This window comes from Podarcis filfolensis, assembly GCF_964270895.1.
Source record: "Podarcis filfolensis genome assembly, chromosome: 1".
Lineage (NCBI taxonomy): Eukaryota > Metazoa > Chordata > Lepidosauria > Squamata > Lacertidae > Podarcis > Podarcis filfolensis.
In genome coordinates this window covers 9,686,293-9,706,331 of record NC_139604.1, presented here as the reverse complement: position 1 = coordinate 9,706,331, position 20,039 = coordinate 9,686,293, and the positions used below count along the sequence as shown (strand labels likewise).

The 20,039-nt window shown below is 44.3% G+C and overlaps 1 protein-coding gene across 4 annotated transcripts in view; it reads left to right on the top strand.

Annotated features, from left to right (window-relative positions):
• NBEAL1 (neurobeachin like 1) overlaps nt 1–17,561 on the top strand; it is a 147,214-nt gene extending 129,653 nt beyond the window's left edge. For 3 of the 4 annotated variants that reach the window (XM_083625751.1, XM_083625749.1, XM_083625750.1), the window contains 7 exons: nt 1,357–1,529; nt 2,961–3,055; nt 4,963–5,079; nt 7,090–7,251; nt 8,909–9,057; nt 11,040–11,175; nt 13,188–17,561. In XM_083625751.1, the coding sequence (XP_083481877.1) occupies nt 1,357–1,529; nt 2,961–3,055; nt 4,963–5,079; nt 7,090–7,251; nt 8,909–9,057; nt 11,040–11,175; nt 13,188–13,289 (934 nt within the window). In that variant the 3' untranslated portion in view covers nt 13,290–17,561. The remainder of the gene's footprint in view (nt 1–1,356; nt 1,530–2,960; nt 3,056–4,962; nt 5,080–7,089; nt 7,252–8,908; nt 9,058–11,039; nt 11,176–13,187) is intronic. The other variant, XR_014551175.1, reaches the window with a different exon arrangement.
• Nucleotides 17,562–20,039: the final 2,478 nt, after the last annotated feature.

Here is a 20,039-nt window from a genome sequence, read left to right as displayed (position 1 = left end):
GTGCAGTGGTACCTTGGGTTAAGTACTTTCGTTCCGGAGGTCCGTACTTAACCTGAAACAGTTCTTAACCTGAAGCACCACTTTAGCTAATGGGGCCTCCTGCTGCCGCCGTGCCACCACCGCCCGATTTCTGTTCTCATCCCGAAGCAAAGTTCTTAACCTGAAGCACTATTTCTGGGTTAGCAGAGTCTGTAACCTGAAGCGTATGTAACCTGAAGCGCATGTAAGCTGAAGCGTATGTAACCCGACGTACCACTGTACAGAGGGAAAAAATGTGTATTAAAAGCTGGTGTCATGCAGTAGTTAGAACATGGACCATAATGTCTCAGAGCCTCTACTCAGATCTATGCTCAGCTGTGAAACTCGCCAGCTTTGAAAGTATTTGAGTGGTTCAGACATAATGCCAAGCCATGTGGATAAGCAACGAGAAGCCTTGGGATCACACCTTCTGTTATTCTTCCCACTCCCAGTCATGGTTTGAGGCAAACCACAGTTTCCATTTTGTCTGAGCCAGCAAACTATGGCCAGCTCTTCATGGTCACCCTTATCTTAGTCACTTTGATAAGAGAGTCACCCCTTGCTGTCAGCATCGCCCTTGAGCCAGTGCCAGCGACTGGGCTCAACCACTACAGCCCCGACTGGGCCAGGCGAGCTGGGGTAGCACTTCCAGAGACCTTATTCTGCAGGAAGCAGGTCTAAGTGCTGTGGACTCACAACTCAGAGCTGTGAGCACCGAATTCACTTCCAGAAGACAGTCATGCACAGCAGAGTATAGCAGAGTATAAATCACTCAGAGAACAGCTCTGTAGAATAACTACTTTTATTCTATCTACAACTATTATACAAACTATATACAGAGCTAAATGGAGATGCTGGACTGCACTGAGTGTAACAGCTGCTTTCTGCAGCGACCTTATCTACACACAGATAACACTCAGTCTCTCTAACACTCAGTCTCTCCCTTTGATGTGAGGCTGGAGCGGAATAAGTAGCGAGCAGAAACCGCCCCCTCCTCTCTGGAAAATCAGCAGAGAACATCAGCAGATTCTTGCAATGGGAGGGGTGAAATCTCCTCACTTGCTACCTGCCATAGTAAAAGGCCTTTAGCTAGTATGAGAATAATGATGCTCATTACTGAGATTAAATATACACAATGAGCTTTGGGAATTTTGATAAATTACAAATTGCTTCCCTGTCTTTTGCATAGCTTTATTTCATTTTCTGTATTTGTGCGGGTGAGTTTAATGAACTCATATTTATCTTGAAATTATGTTATTTGAGCTGAGCATTGTAAGTAGTGGAAATTAATGCCTTTGAGGAGGCAACACAGACCTTAACGTAACCAATTGTTTGCAGAACACAACGAAGCGTGAGTGGTCCTTTTGCGCCAGGACTGGAGATTACACCCAAGTTGTTTGTAGCATCTCACGATGCAAAGCTGCTATTTAGTGGAGGCCATTGGGACAACAGCATCAGAGTGACGTCACTCACGAAGGGGAAATTGATGGCACAGCATATTAGGCACATGGGTAAGTCATTTCTGATAACGGGGAATGGGAGAGGGAGCATAGCTGTCAACTTACAGATTTGAAAATAAGGGGCCAGCAGCCTCGGAAATAAGGGATCAGCAGCCAAAATAAGGGATTTTCAGAGCACAGGTATGTTCAACTTCTGAGCCCCTCCGAGCCAAAGGCAGAAAGCCCAGCCAGCAGCCAAACAAAGCCTTAAGCGGTGGTTCCCACAGCGCAGCAACCCAGCAAAGGGGATGCAGCAAGGAAAACCACCGTCACCTCTCCGCTGGGAAGCGCTAAGCAAAGGCGAGTCCCCAGGCAACACGGCCGATTTGATGGGCACAAGGCATGCAAGCTCCACCCCCCAGTCGTTCTTAGACTCCTTATTGGGTGAGCAACGCAGCCAAGCAACACAGTTGGAGCCTCCCTCCTCCCTGGCCGGCAGGGAGGGAGGGAGAGGAGCTGCTTCCTTTGAAACCCGGGAAATTTAAGGGATATCATCAATAAGGGACAGCAGCGGGACACGGTGCTGGGATAAGGGACTTTCTCGCCAAATAAAGGACAGTTGATGGCTATGAGATGGAGAAATGGGTACTTCAGTATGTTGCTTTGATCAATTAGCAAGAGTCGTGCACAAACTAGAAATGCAAAAGGAAGTCCCTTATGGAATGGATTCCCCCTCCCCCCAGCGCAGAGAATTAGAGCTATCTCTGTTGCTTTGGTGCAATAGTAGTTCTGCTTCCCAAAGTGATCCTGCTAATCTCATTGGATGATTTGGAGCCCAGATAACCCACCAAGGCATTGGTCTCCCTGTCTTCTCTCCCCCCTGCCCAATTTATTTTTATTGATTTTCCAAATTATTACAAATCAACTCAAAACAAGTTAAATTACCGTATTTTTTGCTCTATAAGACTCACTTTTCCCCTCCTAAAAAGTAAGGGGAAATGTGTGTGCGTCTTATGGAGTGAATGCAGGCTGCGCAGCTATCCCAGAAGCCAGAACAGCAAGAGGGATCGCTGCTTTCATTGCGCAGCGATCCCTCTTGCTGTTCTGGCTTCTGAGATTCAGAATATTTTTTTTCTCGTTTTCCTCCTCCAAAAAACCAAGTGCGTCTTGTGGTCAGGTGCGTCTTATAGAGCGAAAATACAGTAATACAATTTAATACAATACAATAATATTAATACAATCAGGTTTCCCACTCCTGTTCCATCATCATTTCCATTCCTGATTATCCTCATTTTCTCGGATAGGCACATCCATTCTTATTTAGAGTCTGGCTGACACCCTTCACTTGCCGCTAAACCATTCTTCCAGCTGGCTGCTTTGCAGCGCAGAATCACACACCTGTTTTTGTAGAAGCTGGCACGCCGCAGTCCCTTTTAAATTGCATTTTGAAAGTTGGGAACGTATCTTGCTGTCCTCAGCTAATCGCTGTCCTTCTCTGTTCAGATATAGTGACATGCCTGGCTATGGATTTCTGCGGAATCCATTTAATTTCGGGCTCAAGGGACACCACTTGTATGATATGGCAAGTTGTTCAGCAGGTAAGTTAGCTTCGGCAACCAGCAATGGGTTGGGAAGGGTTGGAGAAGTGTTGTGACCTTGAGGTGTGATTGTCTTAAGAGCCAACTCATGCTTTCTGTGGTTGCTGAATTATGGAAAAATGTGCAAAATGTACAGGAGCAACTTGGGGCTCTGCGATGGACGTGTGCCAGCAAGCCATTGGGATAATGGCTGACAAAATAGGCTCTGGTGCTTGAAAGCTCATGTTAAGGTGCCAAAAAACCTCTTTCTTAAGATTGGCTGTTAACTCCTCGGAGCGTTCTGCTGCACATTGAAGGTGCAAATCTCTTGTTCACACTTTTGAGGCTTCCTGCAAGGAACAAGCAATTGTAAATGTGACAAAATGTTGCCCGCTGCCCTATATTCCGAATTGGGTCTGAAGGATCCCTTAAGGAGTGTGACTCACAGTTCCTTCGTTTATTTTTATTCAAGATTCCGATATTCCCTTCTTCCTCCAGCCTCAAGGAAGTCGATAGAGAAACCATCACAGAAAACAACACATCGTTTATACCACAGAGTCGTAGTTTTACTGATATTTACTAATATCGGTAAAACCCCACTTTAAAATAGTTTACCCCGTTCTGAGTACTCCAGCTTTTTTAGGAGTGTGGTAGCTGCTTCACAAGGCTGTGTTGATTTTTTAAAATGATGATCTATTTTATTTTATTTTAAATCACGTTTTCACAGAGAAATGAGTGATTCCCCCGGGCCTAAGGGCAAAACCACACTGTTTTTATTGTAACTCACTCTATGTGGGGCTGCCCTTGAGACTGACTCAGAAACCCCAGTGGGGGCAGAATGCCGCTGCGAGTCCCCTTACGGGGTCCTCGCTGCGAGATCACATTCACCCGGAGCTATACCAGCTGCACTGGCTCCCAGTGGAGTACAGGATCAGGTTTAAGGTGCTGGTTTTAACCTTTAAAGCCCTATACGGCCTAGGACCCTCGTACCTACGGGACCGCCTCTCCTGGTATGTCCCACAGAGGACCTTACGGTCTTCAAACAAAAACATCTTGGAGGTCCTGGGCCACAGGGAGGTTAGGCTGGCCTCAACCAGAGCCAGGGCTTTTTCGGCTGTGGCTCCGATCTGGTGGAACGCTCTGTCAGAAGAGACTAGGGCCCTGCGGGACTTGATATCTTTCAGCAGGGCCTGCAAGACAGAGCTGTTCCACCAGGCCTTTGGCCAAGGCACAGTCTGACCCCCTCCTTCTGTAATCCAATGGTTCTAGCCCAATGGTTGCCATTAATTTGATTTGAATTAATTTTATAATGAAATGATTTTAGAATGTTGTCTTATTTTATTGTTGTTAGCCGCTTTGGCTGTGGAAGGGCGGGATATAAATAAATTATTATTATTATTATTATTATTATTATTATTATTATTATTATTATTAGCATTGGCTAAAACACTTTCCAAGGTATTTTGGTGTGTATGGTATTACACGGGTCTGTGGCTGTGTATTCAAATCTGCCTGGACTTGCATTTTGTGAATACAATTGAACCTCTGTTTACCATCGCCTCTTCTTACTGTTGTTCCAAGTCGCGACCACGGCAAACCTGGAAGTAACCTGCGGGTGGGCTGCCGTTCGCGCATGCGCAGGAGCGGTGGCCGCCGTTCCCACATGCGCACAACGGCGCCTCTCCCAGCGACCTGTTTCGACCTCTGGACGGACCTCTGGAACGGATTATGGTCGCAAATAGAGGTTCCACTGTATATACCAGCAGTAGTCTGATTCAAAACATGACTCTTACCAGGATTATATGTTGCAATCATTTTCTGTACATTGATTTTGTGAGAAATTGCTTTGTTAGTTGCATCTAAGCGCATTGATGTTTTGAAAGGGCCTTCTGTATGGTTAAAATATATATTATTGTTATTTACACCAGGGAGGCGTTCCTGTAGGCCTGGCATCTAAACCATTGCAGATTCTGTATGGACACACCAATGAAGTTTCTTGTGTTGGCATCAGTACAGAACTGGACATGGCTGTGTCAGGGGGCAGGGTGAGTTTGCTTGCTATTTCCCCAACACTGAAAGCAAATAACCGTCCCGTGATTTAATTCTCAAGTCTTGGGCGACCTCGTTCATGTGCTTCGTAGTTACCCCTTGCATTTACGCTCGCGAGTTGTGTTTTTAGGCTGCACTGCTGCTAGGCAGACTTAATCTGGGAATAAGTACCAATGAACACAGACTTAATTCTACATATGTACAGGATTGTACCGTTGCATGTTCAAAATGTGACGTCCTTTAAAGGGAAGGGACGTTTAAAGAAGATTGGGAAATATTTATTGAGTATATGGGGGGAAATGGTGTACGTTTGGAAATGGTGGCAGCATTAAGATAAATTCAAACAGTGTAAATAAGTTTTGATGGATGTAATAATGGAATGCTGAATGGTTTAGTTTATATAAAATATGCAGGGATTTATGTTATGCGAAATGAACCATGGAAAGAGAAGAAGGGAAGTCATTGATATTTTAAAGTTGATTAAATGAATTTTTAAAATAGCAGTATGTTTGTGTGTGTGTGTGCGTGTGTACGTATATTTATATTTATATTTATATTTATATTTATATTTATATTTATATTTATATTTATATTATTTATATTTATATTTATATTTATATGTATGTGACGTCCTTGGCATTGGGTCTTAGGATTTTGTTTTTTGCTTTTGCTTTCATATTTATTTCCAAAATCGTTCCTTCTCCTCCTCCTCTCTTTTAAAGTGAAGGGTGGAGAAGGAAACCCAGTGTATCTGACAAAATAAAAATGTAGAATTAAAACATGCACACACATTGCAGATCAGGGAAAACCCAAAACGGCTCCAAACCTGTCAAATGATAAGCCAAGCAATTAATTGATACTGTATAGGTGGAGCCAGAAGGGACGCGGGTGGCGCTGTGGGTAAAACCTCAGCGCCTAGGACTTGCTGATCGTATGGTCGGCGGTTCGAATCCCCGCGGCGGGGTGAGCTCCCGTCGTTCGGTCCCAGCTCCTGCCCACCTAGCAGTTCGAAAGCACCCTTAAGTGCAAGTAGATAAATAGGTACCACTTTACAGCGGGAAGGTAAACGGTGTTTCCGTGTGCTGCTCTGGTTCGCCAGAAGCAGCTTAGTCATGCTGGCCACATGACCTGGAAGTGTCTTCGGACAGTGCTGGCCCCCGGCCTCTTAAGTCAGTCACGACTGGCCCGTACGGGCAGGGGTACCTTTACCTTTACCTTAGGTGGAGCCAGAGCAGAAGATGGGGAAAGGCAACTGATGCTGATTTTGTCCCCATCTTCCACCCTGATGTGTTCTACAAGGGCTGAGACTGCTGAGAAAGGATGCCGCCCCCTGGACGGGTTATAAGGCAGGCAGGAGGGCAGGCAGGTCCATGGGCAGGGGCACGTTAAGGATGGTGGGGCTGTACCCCATTATTGGACCAGCCTACACTGCCTCCCCTGTGTGTCCATTTTGTGTGTGTCGCTCTATTTCTAACAGAGCCGCTCTCATCACTGGGATTCTCAGTTCAAAACACCCCTGTTTTAAACTGAGTTTTAAAACACCCCTGTCTGTACTGCTGTCATGCAGAATGCTTCACATGGTTCCACATATGCTTAAAAAAAATACATTGAAACTTGAAGGAGCGTCTCCACCCCAATCGTTCAGCCCAGACGCTGAGGTCCAGCGCCGAGGGCCTTCTGGCGGTTCCCTCGCTGCGAGAAGTGAGGTTACAGGGAACCAGGCAGAGGGCCTTCTCGGTAGTGGCGCCCGCCCTATGGAACGCCCTGATGTTAAGGAAATAAACAACTATCTGACTTTTAGAAGACATCTGAAGGCAGTCCTATTTAGGGAAGTTTTTAACGTTTGACATTTTACTGTGCTTTTAATATTCTGTTGGGAGCCGCCCAGAGTGGTTGAGGAAACCCAGCCGGATGGGCGGGGTATAAATAAATTGTTGTTGTTGTTGTTGTTAACGTCTTAGAACCCTTTTTGAATGCGTGGCTTTTTCTTTCTCCCTTCTGAACAGGACGGCACTGTGATTGTGCATACGATTCGGAAAGGTCAGTATGTGAAGACTCTGCGGCCGCCCTGCGAGAGAGCTCTCTCGCTCACTGTCCCAAATCTTGCTGTCTCCTGGGAAGGACATATAGTCGTCCACACCAGTGTAGAAGGAAAGACAACTCTCAAGGTATGGGGACAGCCAGACTCACAAAGGCCTAGATGCATGTGTCTTGTTTTATTTTGCTTCCAGGCTAGGGTGGGGTTTGGAGAGGGAATCAGTGGTACTTCTTAAGTCAACTGGGCACTCTTAGGCCAATTCTTACCTTCCCCCCCCCCAGCTTGCCACCCTCCTAACCTACTTTTATACAGTGATACGTCTGGATACGAACAGGATCTGTTCCAGATCCCTGTTCGCATCCCGAAGTAAACGTAACACGCGATTGCGTGTCTGCGCATGCGCGGATCGCGTTTCGCTGCTTCCGCGCATGTGCGTGACATCATTTTGAGCGCATGCGCGAGCAGCGAAACCCAGAAGTAACGCGCTCCATTATTTCCGGGCCGCCGTGGAGCGCAACCTGAAAATATTCATCCTGAAGCTACTACAACCCAAGGTATGACTGTATTGTGAACCATCCTGATACCTTTGGATTAAATAATATAGTCATACCGTGGTTGTCAAATGCCCTGGAATTCGGACGTTTTGGCTCCCGAACGCCGGAAGTGATTGTTCCAGTTTGCGAACGTTCTTTTGGAACCCAAATGTCTGGCGGGGCTTCCACGGCTTCTGGTTGGCTGCAGGAGCTTCCTGCAGCCAATCAGAACCTGTGATTTGGTTTCCGAACGTTTTGGAAGAACGGACTTCCAGAACAGATTCTGTTTGACTTCCAAGGTACGACTGTAATAATAATGATGGTGATGATGATGATGATGATGATGATGATAATAATAATAATAATAATAATAATAATAATAATATCCTTCTTTCTTAAGCTTATGGGCTCAGATTCTCCCAAAAGTGTGTAGTACACCTAGCACGAATTGAAGTTTATTTATTTATGTAAGAACATAACCTTTAAAACCACCACATCGCTCTTTCATATGTGGTGGACATGTAAAAAGGTAAAAGAGTATTGGCAAATGATTTATAATGGATTGGGAAAAAATGTTTCAAATTATTTCCCCCAAAAAACAGGGTCCTTTCTGTTGGGGATAACTCAGACTGAAATTCTCAGGTGTCAGAAAAGGTGATTTATGTATGCAACAACTGTGGCCCGTGTTTTGTTAGCCCCCAAAAAGAAAATGAGCGGAGTCCCAACCCAGAAAAATTGGCAACTTAAGTTGACAGAATATGCACAACTTGCAGACTTAACATATAGAATAAGAAAACAAGAAGAACATACGTTTAAAGAAGATGGGGAAATGTTTAATGAATATATGGAAAATAATTGTGTACAGCTGAAAACACCGGCAGCATTAAGATAAATTCACCGGTGTAAATAATGTTTGATGGATGGAATAAAGGAAAACCGATTGGTACAGCTGTTGTAAAATATGCAGGGATACAAGATATGCAGAATGAACCATGGAAAGAGAAGAAGGGAAGTCATTGATACCTTAAGGATGCAAAACGGTTATCTGAAATTGTAAAACACAAAATGAATCAAAATTATGTTTTTAAAAAAGAAGCACAATTTAAAATTGCCGCAGGCTGGTGTGAGCAAAAGGTTCGCTTTTCTCTCTGTCTCTCTGCCTCTTTCTTTCTCACAGCATTTATCTGCCTCTGTTCTGAAGAAATGCCTTCATTATGCAGTCTCCTGCAATCAGTTCTGCTTTGTTTTTCTCAGGATAAAAATGCACTACATCTCTATTCTGTGAATGGAAGGTATTTGGGCTCCGAGAGCCTGAAAGAGGACGTGTCGGATCTGTGCCTGGCTGGGGAATATATTGTCATGGGGAGCCTACAGGGATTTCTATCCATACGAGATCTCCACAGGTAACGAGAACGGTTGGGAGGGGCAGGAAGTACCGTATTTTTTGCTCTATAAGACTCACCCCCCCCCCTAAAAAGGATGGGGAGATGTCTGTGCGTCTTATGGAGCGAATGCAGGCTGCACAGCTATCCTAGAAGCCAGAGCAGCAAGAGGGATTGCTGCTTTCGCTCTTCTGGCTTCTGAGATTCAGAATTATTTTTTTCTTGTTTTCCTCCTCCAAAAACTAGGTGCGTCTTGTGGTCTGGTGCGTCTTATAGAGCGAAAAATACGGTACTTCAACTGAAGCTGCTTCCATGGCTGGGGCTGCCAACTGCCCAGCGTTCCTTGGTTCTCGACTTAAAAGTTTAACCGTGAACCAACTGTTGACGTTTGCTTAGCCACAATCCCAGCCCTCGGGGCCGCCGAAATAAATTAAGGGTTTTCTTACTATTTGCTGGCGGGAAGGTAAACGGCGTTTCCGTGCACTGCTCTGGTTTGCCAGAAGCGGCTTAGTCATGCTGGCCACATGACTCAGAAGCTGTACGCCGGCTCCCTCGGTCAATAAAGCGAGATGAGAGCCGCAACCCCAGAGTCGGCCACAACTGGACCTAATGGTCAGGGGTCCCTTTACCTTTATCCCTATAATTCCCAAAAGGAAAGCTTCTCTTCTTTCCGTTTCAGTGCGTATAGAGTTCTAGTTGCCGTTGTCACATATGCAAATATGTGACAGATATGCAAATATATGTCAAAAGGTCCCCCCCCCCCCCGCTTTGTAACCATCTTCGTCCTTTCTGACGTTGGACCTCCCACTACCATAAGGGGTACCAGTCACTGTCAATATTCTCCCTACAGATAGGTAGCCGTGTTGGTCTGCCATAGTCAAAACAAAAAAAAAATTTCCCTTCCAGTAGCACCTTAAAGACCAACTAAGTTAGTTCTTGGTATGAGCTTTTGTGTGCATGCACACTTCTTCAGATACACTGAAACAGAAGTTGCCAGATCCTTCTATATAGTGAGAAGGTGGGGAGGGGTATTACTCAGAAGGGTGGTGGGAATGGGTGATTGGCAGATAGCTGTGATGAGCCTGTTGACGACTCTTAACGACTGCAATAGGTCTTACAGGAAAAAGCAAGGGGTGAGAAGGTGAAAAATGGCTTTGTCATGTATAATGAGATAAGAATCCAATGTCTTTGTTCAGACCAGGTCTCTCCATGGTTTTAAGTTTGGAAATGAGTTGCAATTCAGCAGCTTCTCTTTCCAGTCTATTTCTGAAATTCCTTTGTAGTAATACAGCTACTTTGAGATCTTGTATAGAATGTCCTGGGAGATTGAAGTGTTCTCCTACTGGTTTCTCTGTCTTGTGATTCTTGATGTCCGATTTATGTCCATTTATTCTTTGGCGTAAGGTTTGGCCTGTTTGTCCAATATAGAGAGCTGAAGGACACTGTTGGCATTTGATGGCATATACAATGTTAGACGATGAGCAATTAAATAGTCCCGAGATGGTATGTGTGATGTTGTTGGGGCCAGTAATGGTGTTGTCTGGGTGTATGTGGCAGCGAAGTTGGCATCTGGGTTTATTGCAGGCTCTGGTGCCAGTGTCCGTGTTACGTCTGGTTGTAGTATTATTGTGGGTTAGGAGTTGTTTAAGATTGGGTGGCTGTCTGTAGGCAATGAAAGGTCTTCCTCCCAGAGCTTGAGAAAGAGAACTGTCATTGTCCAGGAGAGGTTGTAGATCTCTGATGATGTGTTGTACTGTTTTAACTTGGGAGCTGTATGTGATGACTAGAGGTGTTCTGTTATTTTCTTTTTTGGGTCTGTCTTGCAGCAAGTTCTCTCTGGGTATCTGTCTGGCTCTGTTGATCTGTTGTCTAACTTCATCTGCTGGGTATTTTAGTTCTAAAAAGGTTTGCTGTAGAATATTCTCCCTGTATCCAGACATCCTCATCTAAAATATACCTTTGGCGCATTTCTAACCGGGCTGTTCTGTTTCCATTTATTTCAGCCTCAGCCCCAGCACCTCCCCGTTGGCCATGCGGCTGCCGATACGCTGTGTCTCTGTGACCAAAGAGTCCAGCCATATTCTGGTGGGCCTCGAGGACGGCAAGTTGATCATCATCGGCGTCGGGAAACCGGCAGAGGTAAAACCTACCCTCAGGAACTTTATCTACCGAACGGTGGGCAGCTCACTTATTTCTGCTTTCCAGCTGGGCAAGAGGTCGCCTCTCTGGCAGGGCAAACGTCTCAGCAAGCTTGAGCTTTCCGAATGGAAGAAATAGTTTTCGAGATGTTCTTGCCGTTTCTTTCCAAAAGGTCTTCTGCTGGAAACAAGAGCGTAGAAGGGAACAGTACATTGGGAGCTGGGGCAGAATCAGGTGGACTAAAATAGAGGTTTTACTATAGCTGAGATTACAACTTTCTGCTGCTTGCTAGATCGGGAAACTGTCTGAACTGAACTTGCCTGCTGTATAACATTTCATTCTAAACACTAATGCGGCACTCCTGTTTGCAAGTTACGGAATTTGATTTCGGAAGAACACTGAACAGACAAGGATGAACTGCAGATTTTTCTTTGTTTTGGCTTTACTGCATTTGGGTTTGACCTTGAAAGCTATATTTATAAGCACCACCTTATCCTTGCCCGTTAGAGTTAAGAAAAGGGCAAATGCTGCTATTTTGTTCTGGGATGGCTCTTAAGCTGCTGTATTCAAGTATCACTTGTATAGCGTTCATCAGGCACTGCACAAAAACAGGGTCTTACCGAACTTTTTTTTTTTTAAACACAACTGCACCAAAGTATTTCGGTGCCATTGAGGAAAGATGCTGACATAAGCTTTGTGGACCAGTGGAGAATGCCACATTGCATTGAGTTTGAGAGAATTCCTTCTAATTTCACAGTGATGCCTAATAGGGCATTCCTAAATCAAGCAAACCTCTGGACTAACATCTCCAGAAGATTCTAGGAAGTAACTGATAACTATCTCCGATTGATTCCTGAAGATCATGTGAAAAAAGCTCTGCAGTTTGTTTTCCTATCTCAAGCGTCACACGGTTTGAGCACTCCACAGATTTCTGAAATGTTTTGCACCGCTTGCCTCTGGTCCTAACTTAAACCTGTGCCTGAGCCATTGGTTTGCTGAAGTCAAAGGCAACCAAACATTGCACTAGCAGTATTCCTTTCTCGTATGTTATATTGTATTGATTAGGTAATTGCTGGGCCCCACAAAAAGCTGCTCTGGAAGGCAGAACACTAGAGGGGGCTTGGAGGGATTAGCAAAAGTTGCTTCCATGACTGGAAATCTCTGCAGGATCTTAGCCTGTTCTGCAAACTGTGAAGGGATAAATCTGTTTGCAGAAGGGCATATCTGATTCCAATCTAGTGTGTGCTGTTGAGACCACAGATATTGATCTGCCTTTAACCTCACCAGCATGATTGGGCCATACATATGTCAGCATAGGCTTTAACTTTTATGTATTTATGTCAATATACCTTACATGTTTTTTTAATAGTGATTCTTGCACTAATTATTTCACCTGAGCAATTTAAATGTGTACAGATTTGGTGCAATGAATGATCTTATTTTTGCTGTGCAGAATCGTCTTCCTTCTGATTCATTGTCAAGCGTTTTAGTTTTCCTGCTAAAGCGTAGCATTTTGCTAGCTGCATTTCTGTCCTCTGCTTGTTTGGAATGAAAGTGAGCCCCATTGTGTTCCATGAGACTTGTTCCCTAGCAAAAACTTAAAACTGATTTTCTTCTCTTACACTGGACTTTTAAAAACTGTGCTTATTAAAAACACCAAACCAACAACCAACACCACAAAGCCAGAGATCTAAATTCCATTTTTTCTCTGATTTTAAAGGAAGGCCAGAGTTCTTATAAAACCACTTGACATTAAGGCCCCATAACAGTCAGAAAGCACAAGACAGACATCCATGTTGCTTTGCTTATTTGTGTGCCCTAAAATTGTCCAAGCGCTGAATTATTTTAGGAATAAATTGCCCATTATGTTTTGTTTTGTGTGTGTGTGTGTTCGCGTGAGCTATATCTTGTGCTGTCTGTGCTTTTCCAGAATCTCCTGAAGTTTTTATTTAATTTATTCCCCTTATCCGCTCCCTCCCCTTCTTTTTGTTTCTCTCAATTACCCGAAACAGATGCGTGTGGGACAGCTCTCCCGAAAGTTGTGGGGTTCAAGCAAACGCATCAGCCAGATTTCATCAGGAGAGACTGAATATAACACGCAAGATTCCATGTGATTTCTGCTGCTGCCTCCTCTTGGGGAATTCCACACATTTATTTAATCTTCTGATTATTTTCCAATCGTATCTTTCAACTTGCTCAGTTACGTTTGAAGCGACAGCACAGTTTCCACAGCAGATATGGGGAATAAGCCTATAGCACATGTCATTTTTGTAATTGTGTTAATATGTTAGAATTGGGCGAGATAAGCTGATTCGATATTATTTAAGCAAATGAATTGTTTGTGAGAGATATGTATGCATTCATATGTTCATATGTGTATATTTGTGTGTAATGTTTGTTTGTACATATATGTGTGTGTTTGACACTTAACTGACATTCGCAGGATAATGATGGCAATCATGGGTAAGTTCGCTGAATATCTGAAAAATTGATTTCTATAAGCCTTTTGCATACATGCCAGTGAATGCGGACAAATATTCTGAGGTCAGCATTCACTGGTATAAAAGCTTTTGAACACTTGCCAAATTTGTCTGGGTTATGTGATTGTCCGCATCACCAAACCATTGACATTGACTGTAACATAATATATATTTATATAGGTTGTGATCCAGTAAATTCATTTACTTGTGCACAAGCAAATGGGTATGTGCATAGCTAGTTTGTCGCTGCCCCATTCTGTGAACTAGCTTGTTGTTTAAAAATTGGCCTTGGGAGAGCAGGGAGTGTTGCCCAAAAAAGAAACAGAAGATCCAATTTAATACCTGAGCAGGACATGGGCAGTCTTTTGGATCTTAACCAATGCCTCTAAATTTCCTGTCCGTTATAAGACAAACAGACTTCCTTGTTTCACCTCCAAAGCTTCCATAGTTCCAGAAATCTAAAAATGAAAATTATTCAGACTCAGCTTGTGGGGTGGGGAGAGTTTTCCGTGTGCTCTTCAGTTGAATTCTGCAATTGACGTCAGAATCGTATCAAGCAGCTGGGAACTATTCTTCAGGCGGTGCCTCTGTCGTCCAGTTTGGATGTCGTGCGTTGGATTGTCAGTACGTTAAAAAAGAATGTGGACTCTGAACCGTTACATGCCGCTGGAAATTAAACTTGAGAGGTAGGGTCATTCTGAAAAGAAAACGTGCAATATCTAGGCACCTGATCCAGCAATTGCAGTCCTTTTTGCACAATAGCAGATTTTTACACAAAGGGATGGCGATTCCAGGTCCAGCGCATGCAAACAGTGCTTAGTGTGGTGTGCAGAGATGCTGTCTCCAGCAGCGGGGAGTTGTGCATGGCTGAAACCCACCTGCACACTCCCAAAAGTGATCAGCAATTTGCTATTGTTTCCGGTCCTTTGGTAACGAGGAAGAGATGGTTGTGCACAAGGCTGCGGTATGCTAACGTGTCTTTTTCGAAGGACATTTCAGATACAGCAGAAGTAAATGGGAGAATCTAAGCGCCACCTGCATTTTCGTTATTTCTTTGGACCACGTGGGAGCCACGGTTTCCTACGCATGGAACGCCATAGTTTTGGGTGAGAGCTGAAAGATCTGTTTGTTTGGGATCCCAGAGCGTTCTTTGATGGTTAAAGCCAGAGGCCTTGGTTTTAGACCTGAATTTGGGGAAATTTTGACCTCTAGGGCAAAGTCTTAAGTTGTTGTTGTTGTTGCAATACGTTGTAGGGCTTTGCTCGCTTGCTTGTTGGAAGAGTATCGTTTAAAACACGGTCTTTTATGGAACCGGTCAATAAGTTGTTATTTTATTATCACGCTCCAACAGACTGTGCAAAACTGGTTGAAGTGAGTGGATCACTTTGCTCAAATTTCTTTCCAAGCTGGAAAGATGTTGAACTACATGAGAAATACAAGCAATTTTCAGTTTATTCCTTGACTTTTGTGCAGATGTCTTTGGAAATTGGGTAATTTGTTTCCGGGATGAAGAGCCTTTGGCCTGCCAGATTTTGTTCAACTCCCAACCCCAGTCAGCACAGCCAAAGATCCAGGATGATAGGAGTTTTTAGTCCAGCAACATCTCTGCAGGCCACAGGTTTCCCATGTCTTCTGATTTATTTATTTAAAGGATCAATGCTCTTGTATTGTGCTCTTTAACAAAGGTTATTTAAAAAAAGGATTTAGTGGGTTTGTTTTAATAAATCTGGCTCGGGTGTGTAGAAATTCTGATTGGAAATAACTTTGCTGCTTATTATAGGGATCAACTGGGATTTCAGGGATTAAAGCAATTTTCACACACGGCTGAAATTGAGAATGTGCTTATACAAGGTGGGAGCAAGTTAAAATGAAAGCAGTCGTTATTGTAGCAATACCAAAGATAATCTGGAAGCGTTGAAACATTTATGAATGTGAAACTGGTTCATTAAAATTTAAAAGTGAAGGAGTATTGATCAATATTCTGCAATGAGTCACCTTTTCTTTTTTTAATTCAAAAAACTAGGTGATGTAATTATGCGGTTACGGGTGGGTTTCTACAGTGTATTGTTTGGGGGCATAATGTTGATGGTTATTTTGGATTTTTATTTTTTTTAATAACTATAAAGAAATGTCAGGCTGGTGAACAAAGACGAATTCAGGGGAGCAAACTAGAGAAATTGTGGGAACTGTTCACATGCTTGTTCTTTCTCCAGTGATATTTGGAAGGCGTCCCAGCAAAACGCTGAGTAACTTATGAGTCTTCTGACTGTTGAAGAAAATAATTACGGAAAGCCAACATGGTGGCCTCACAATGTCGTTGGACGCATTGCCATCAGACCCGGTCACTGTTGCCAATGGTTGGGGAATGATGGGAGTTGCAGTCCAACAATGCCTTGAAGGCATCATGTTGGCTGTGGGTCAATGGAAATATTGGGCACATGGAAATTTATCCGTCTTCGATCTGTGTAGAACTTCCCTCCACAGCCGAGTGGTGCTTATAGACTGAGTCCTTTCACGCCTTCAACTACGCTTCCATTCAGAGAATGGAAGCCTGGTTTCAGAAGTGATCCTATGCCAAACCATGGCTTAGCTCAGGCATAGGCAGACTCGGCCCTCTAGATGTTTTGGGACTACAACTCCCATGATCCCTAGCTAACAGGACCAGTGGTCAGGGATGATGGGATTTGTAGTCCCAGAACATCTGGAGGGCCGAGTTTGTGTTATGTCTGGCTTAGCTTAAGGGTAGGGCAGTACTACGCTTAGGAGAAGAAGAAGCTGCTCTTCTTATGGAGAATACTGCCATTTCAACATCTTCTCTTGCAGTCGCGGTTTGGCTTAGGGTTATATGACGGGTGTGCGATTTCAGGTTCCCCACGTGCGCTGTAACTGCCAGGTCTGTGCCATGTGCTACCCCAGTGGCATGGGTCATACCAGGAAACCAAATGCTTTGCTGGCTTCTCTGTAAACTCCTGTACAGAAGCATTCAGGTTCCTCATGCCACTTCGTAGCATGTCAACAAAAAGTCTTCACTTTGAGAACACTAAACAGAGCTTTGAAAGCAGCAATAATGGCATTTTCCCGAAATCTGGCAGCACCGTGCAAGAGCATGTAGGGAAACTAATGATCATTGTTGACACGAGAGGGGCAGGGCCATTTTGCCATTTTGTTGTTGGCTTTCCCCAATCCCCTCTTGCTTGGCTACAGACATGCATGTTCTTCCCCACCGCGATGCTACAAGGAAAAAGAATACGGAGGATGTTCTTGTACTGCTCAACGGCCGTTTTGAATATCCCAGCTTTGTTAATTAGCAACCTGCCCTGGAAATTGTGCTGCTATTTAAAACCGATTTTTCTAAACAGAAAACAAAAATTAATTTACCATGTGCCTCTGCATTTGCTTAAAACACCACAATTAAAATAGAAACAGGACACTAAGCCTTATGTATATATACAGGCAAATGATAATCGCATACTGATTATTCTGATAGTGCAATTCTGATTACAAATGGGTTTTAAATGCCAAAAATGCCTTCAGATTTTGGGTGGACGTGTTTTTGATATATTTAGGTTCAACTAGTCCTTGTGTAACAACAGCAAATATTTCTGTTAGTCTGTGCAATACCTTTCCTCTTTTTGGGGGGGGGGTGCTTCTAAGGTTAAATAATACACTGTGTTTTTGACGGTAAGGTTTAATAATTTTAAGTCTGTATGTATGTATATTGGCTAACACGGAACTGATGTACAGCATGGTGGGAAATGTTCTAAAATTTGCACTTCGTAAGATTTACAGATTTGTAATTTAACCCTTTTTAAAAGGCTTGCTCAACGTGTACATAAAATTGATTGTCAAATTAGGTTTGTATATAATGGGTCTGCAGCCAATTAAATAAAATTGGACGTGTGTTTAGCCTCTCTCCTTTTTCGTCGCCCCAAAGCACTGTGCCTGCATTCAAACATCTGCAGGGGCACCTCGGCTGGATTGCAAGGTGGGGCGCTCCGTGTGCAAACAGGGGCTGTGCAAACAATTCTCTTTAGCCAATCTGTTGTTCAGCAGGGATGGCAGATGGTAACTCACAAACACGGCTGGAAGTGTCCTGTCCAACCCCAGGAATACCTTCACATCTGATACGAATCTATGCGTGGCTTGCACACCCCCACACTTTTAGCCCTTGTGTGTTCCGATACATGCCTGGAAAAAAAAAGATTTTCGGCCCTGGCTGAGCTGTAGCCTACACAGAAACTATAACTTCTGCTATGGGAACATTTCCTCGGGCCAGAATAGCTGCTAGTCGGTGAGGGGGAAGCATGTGAGAATAAGAGAGTTGCTGTGAAAGAATGCACAACTATATTTACCGTATTTTTCGCCCTATAGGACGCACTTTTCCCCCTCCAAAAATGAAGGGGAAATGTGTGTGCGTCCTATGGGGCGAATGCAGGCTTTCGCTGAAGCCTGGAGAGTGAGAGGGGTCGGTGCACACGGACCCCTCTCGCTCTCCAGGCTTCAGGAAGCTATCCGCAAGCCTTGGGAGCTCGGCGGGAGTTGCCACCGGGCTCGCAAGGCTTGCGGATAGCAGCCTGTTCTCGGGGCTGGGGGGGGAAAATAATTTTATTTATTTATGTCCCCCCCCCCCCAAAAAAAAACACTTAGGTGCGCCCTATGGGCAAGTGCGCCCTATAGGGCGAAAAATACGGTAATAATAATAAGAAGTAATAGTCAGACTACAAGGAGGAAGGGTTGCAAGACGGTAGCTGCTCCCTTTAAAAAAACCAAAACTGGAACTGATCTATGTAAGAATTTGATGGCCAGCGACCTTGGCCATAGAATACAAACACCATTTTCATGGAACTTGAAAAGGGTGAGATTTTTGCCTCCCCAATAGTCAAGACCCAGCTTTCCCTCGCAAAGTAGCTTTTGCCTCCTCCTACAAGCAGCAGTGATCCTTCGCGTAAACCCTTTAGAGGCAACGAACGAAGTGAATGGTTAAAGTAGGGGTGCCACACACACTAACTCTCCACCCCCCCCGTCATCAAAGTCCAGGACAGCTTCTCTCCCCCAGGTCTGAGCTCAGCAGGTAACTGCTATCACCTGTTCATTCAACATTGTATATTTTCTCCACCTCTGTCTATGGGTACAAAAGGCGATTTTACCATAATTACAAGCATTGCATAGCCAGCATGTGCATTTCAAATGATCTATATCAGGGGTCAGCAACCTTTTCCAGCAGGGGGCCAGTCCACTGTCCCTCAGACCATGTGGTGGGCCGGACTATATTTTGAAAAAAAAATATATGAATGAATTCCTATGCCCCGAAAATAACCCAGAGATGCATTTTAAATAAAAGCACACATTCTACTCATGTAAAAATGTGCTGGTTCCCGGACCATCCGTGGGCAGGATTGAGAAGAAGAATGGGCCGGATCCAGCCCCCGGGTCTTAGCTTGTCTACCCCTCATCTATATGCTTTGTGGTACATTTTAAGGGAATTATTAAGAACGGTCAACAGGACAGAGGGAGAAATAGGTTCCAGACTGAAAACATACTACTCACCAAAACAGGTGTGTTGGGTTCTCCGTGGTACCGCGGGATCCTTTTCTCCCGAGTTTCCTGCAATAGTGATACAAAAAAGAATTACCTAGCAACTATGAATTGTGGGACACGGGTGGCGCTGTGGGTTAAACCACAGAGCCTAAGACTTGCCGATCAGAAGGTTGGTGGTTCGAATCCCCGCGATGGGGTGAGCTCCCGTTGTTCGGTCCCTGCTCCTGCCAACCTAGCAGTTCGAAAGCACGTCAAACTGCAAGTAGATAAATAGGTACCGCTCCGGCGGGAAGGTAAACGGTGTTTCCGTGTGCTGCTCTGGTTCGCCAGAAGTGGCTTAGTCATGCTGGCTACATGACCCGGAAGCTTTACACCGGCTCCCTTGGCCAATAAAGCGAGATGAGCGCCGCAACCCCAGAGTCGTCCGTGACTGTACCTAATGGTCAGCGGTCCCTTTACCTTTTTTATGAATTTTGTACTATACTGCAAATGTCTTTTTGAACCTGGCAAACAAAATATTCCAAATATTAAACATTTGTTTATTTTTCAAGGCATATTAACACCACACATTCAATCTATTCATATTCTTCAAGATGAGGCTTTTTGAGTTTTGTGCACCTCTGAGACTCAAAGGGGGGCGGGAATCACCAACTCTTACCGCATGTTTGTGCCGGCCTATTTGAGACTCACTATGCCTCTCACGGATTGCTTGGGGGGGGGCAAGAAGCCGTTGCAGAGGCCCAGCAGGCATTTGAGCATCTCAAAACACACAGGCCTGGCCAGGATGCTAGAAACATTTTCTGAATTGAGGAACCTCCATCCCCCCAAAAGCTGAATGCCATGGTA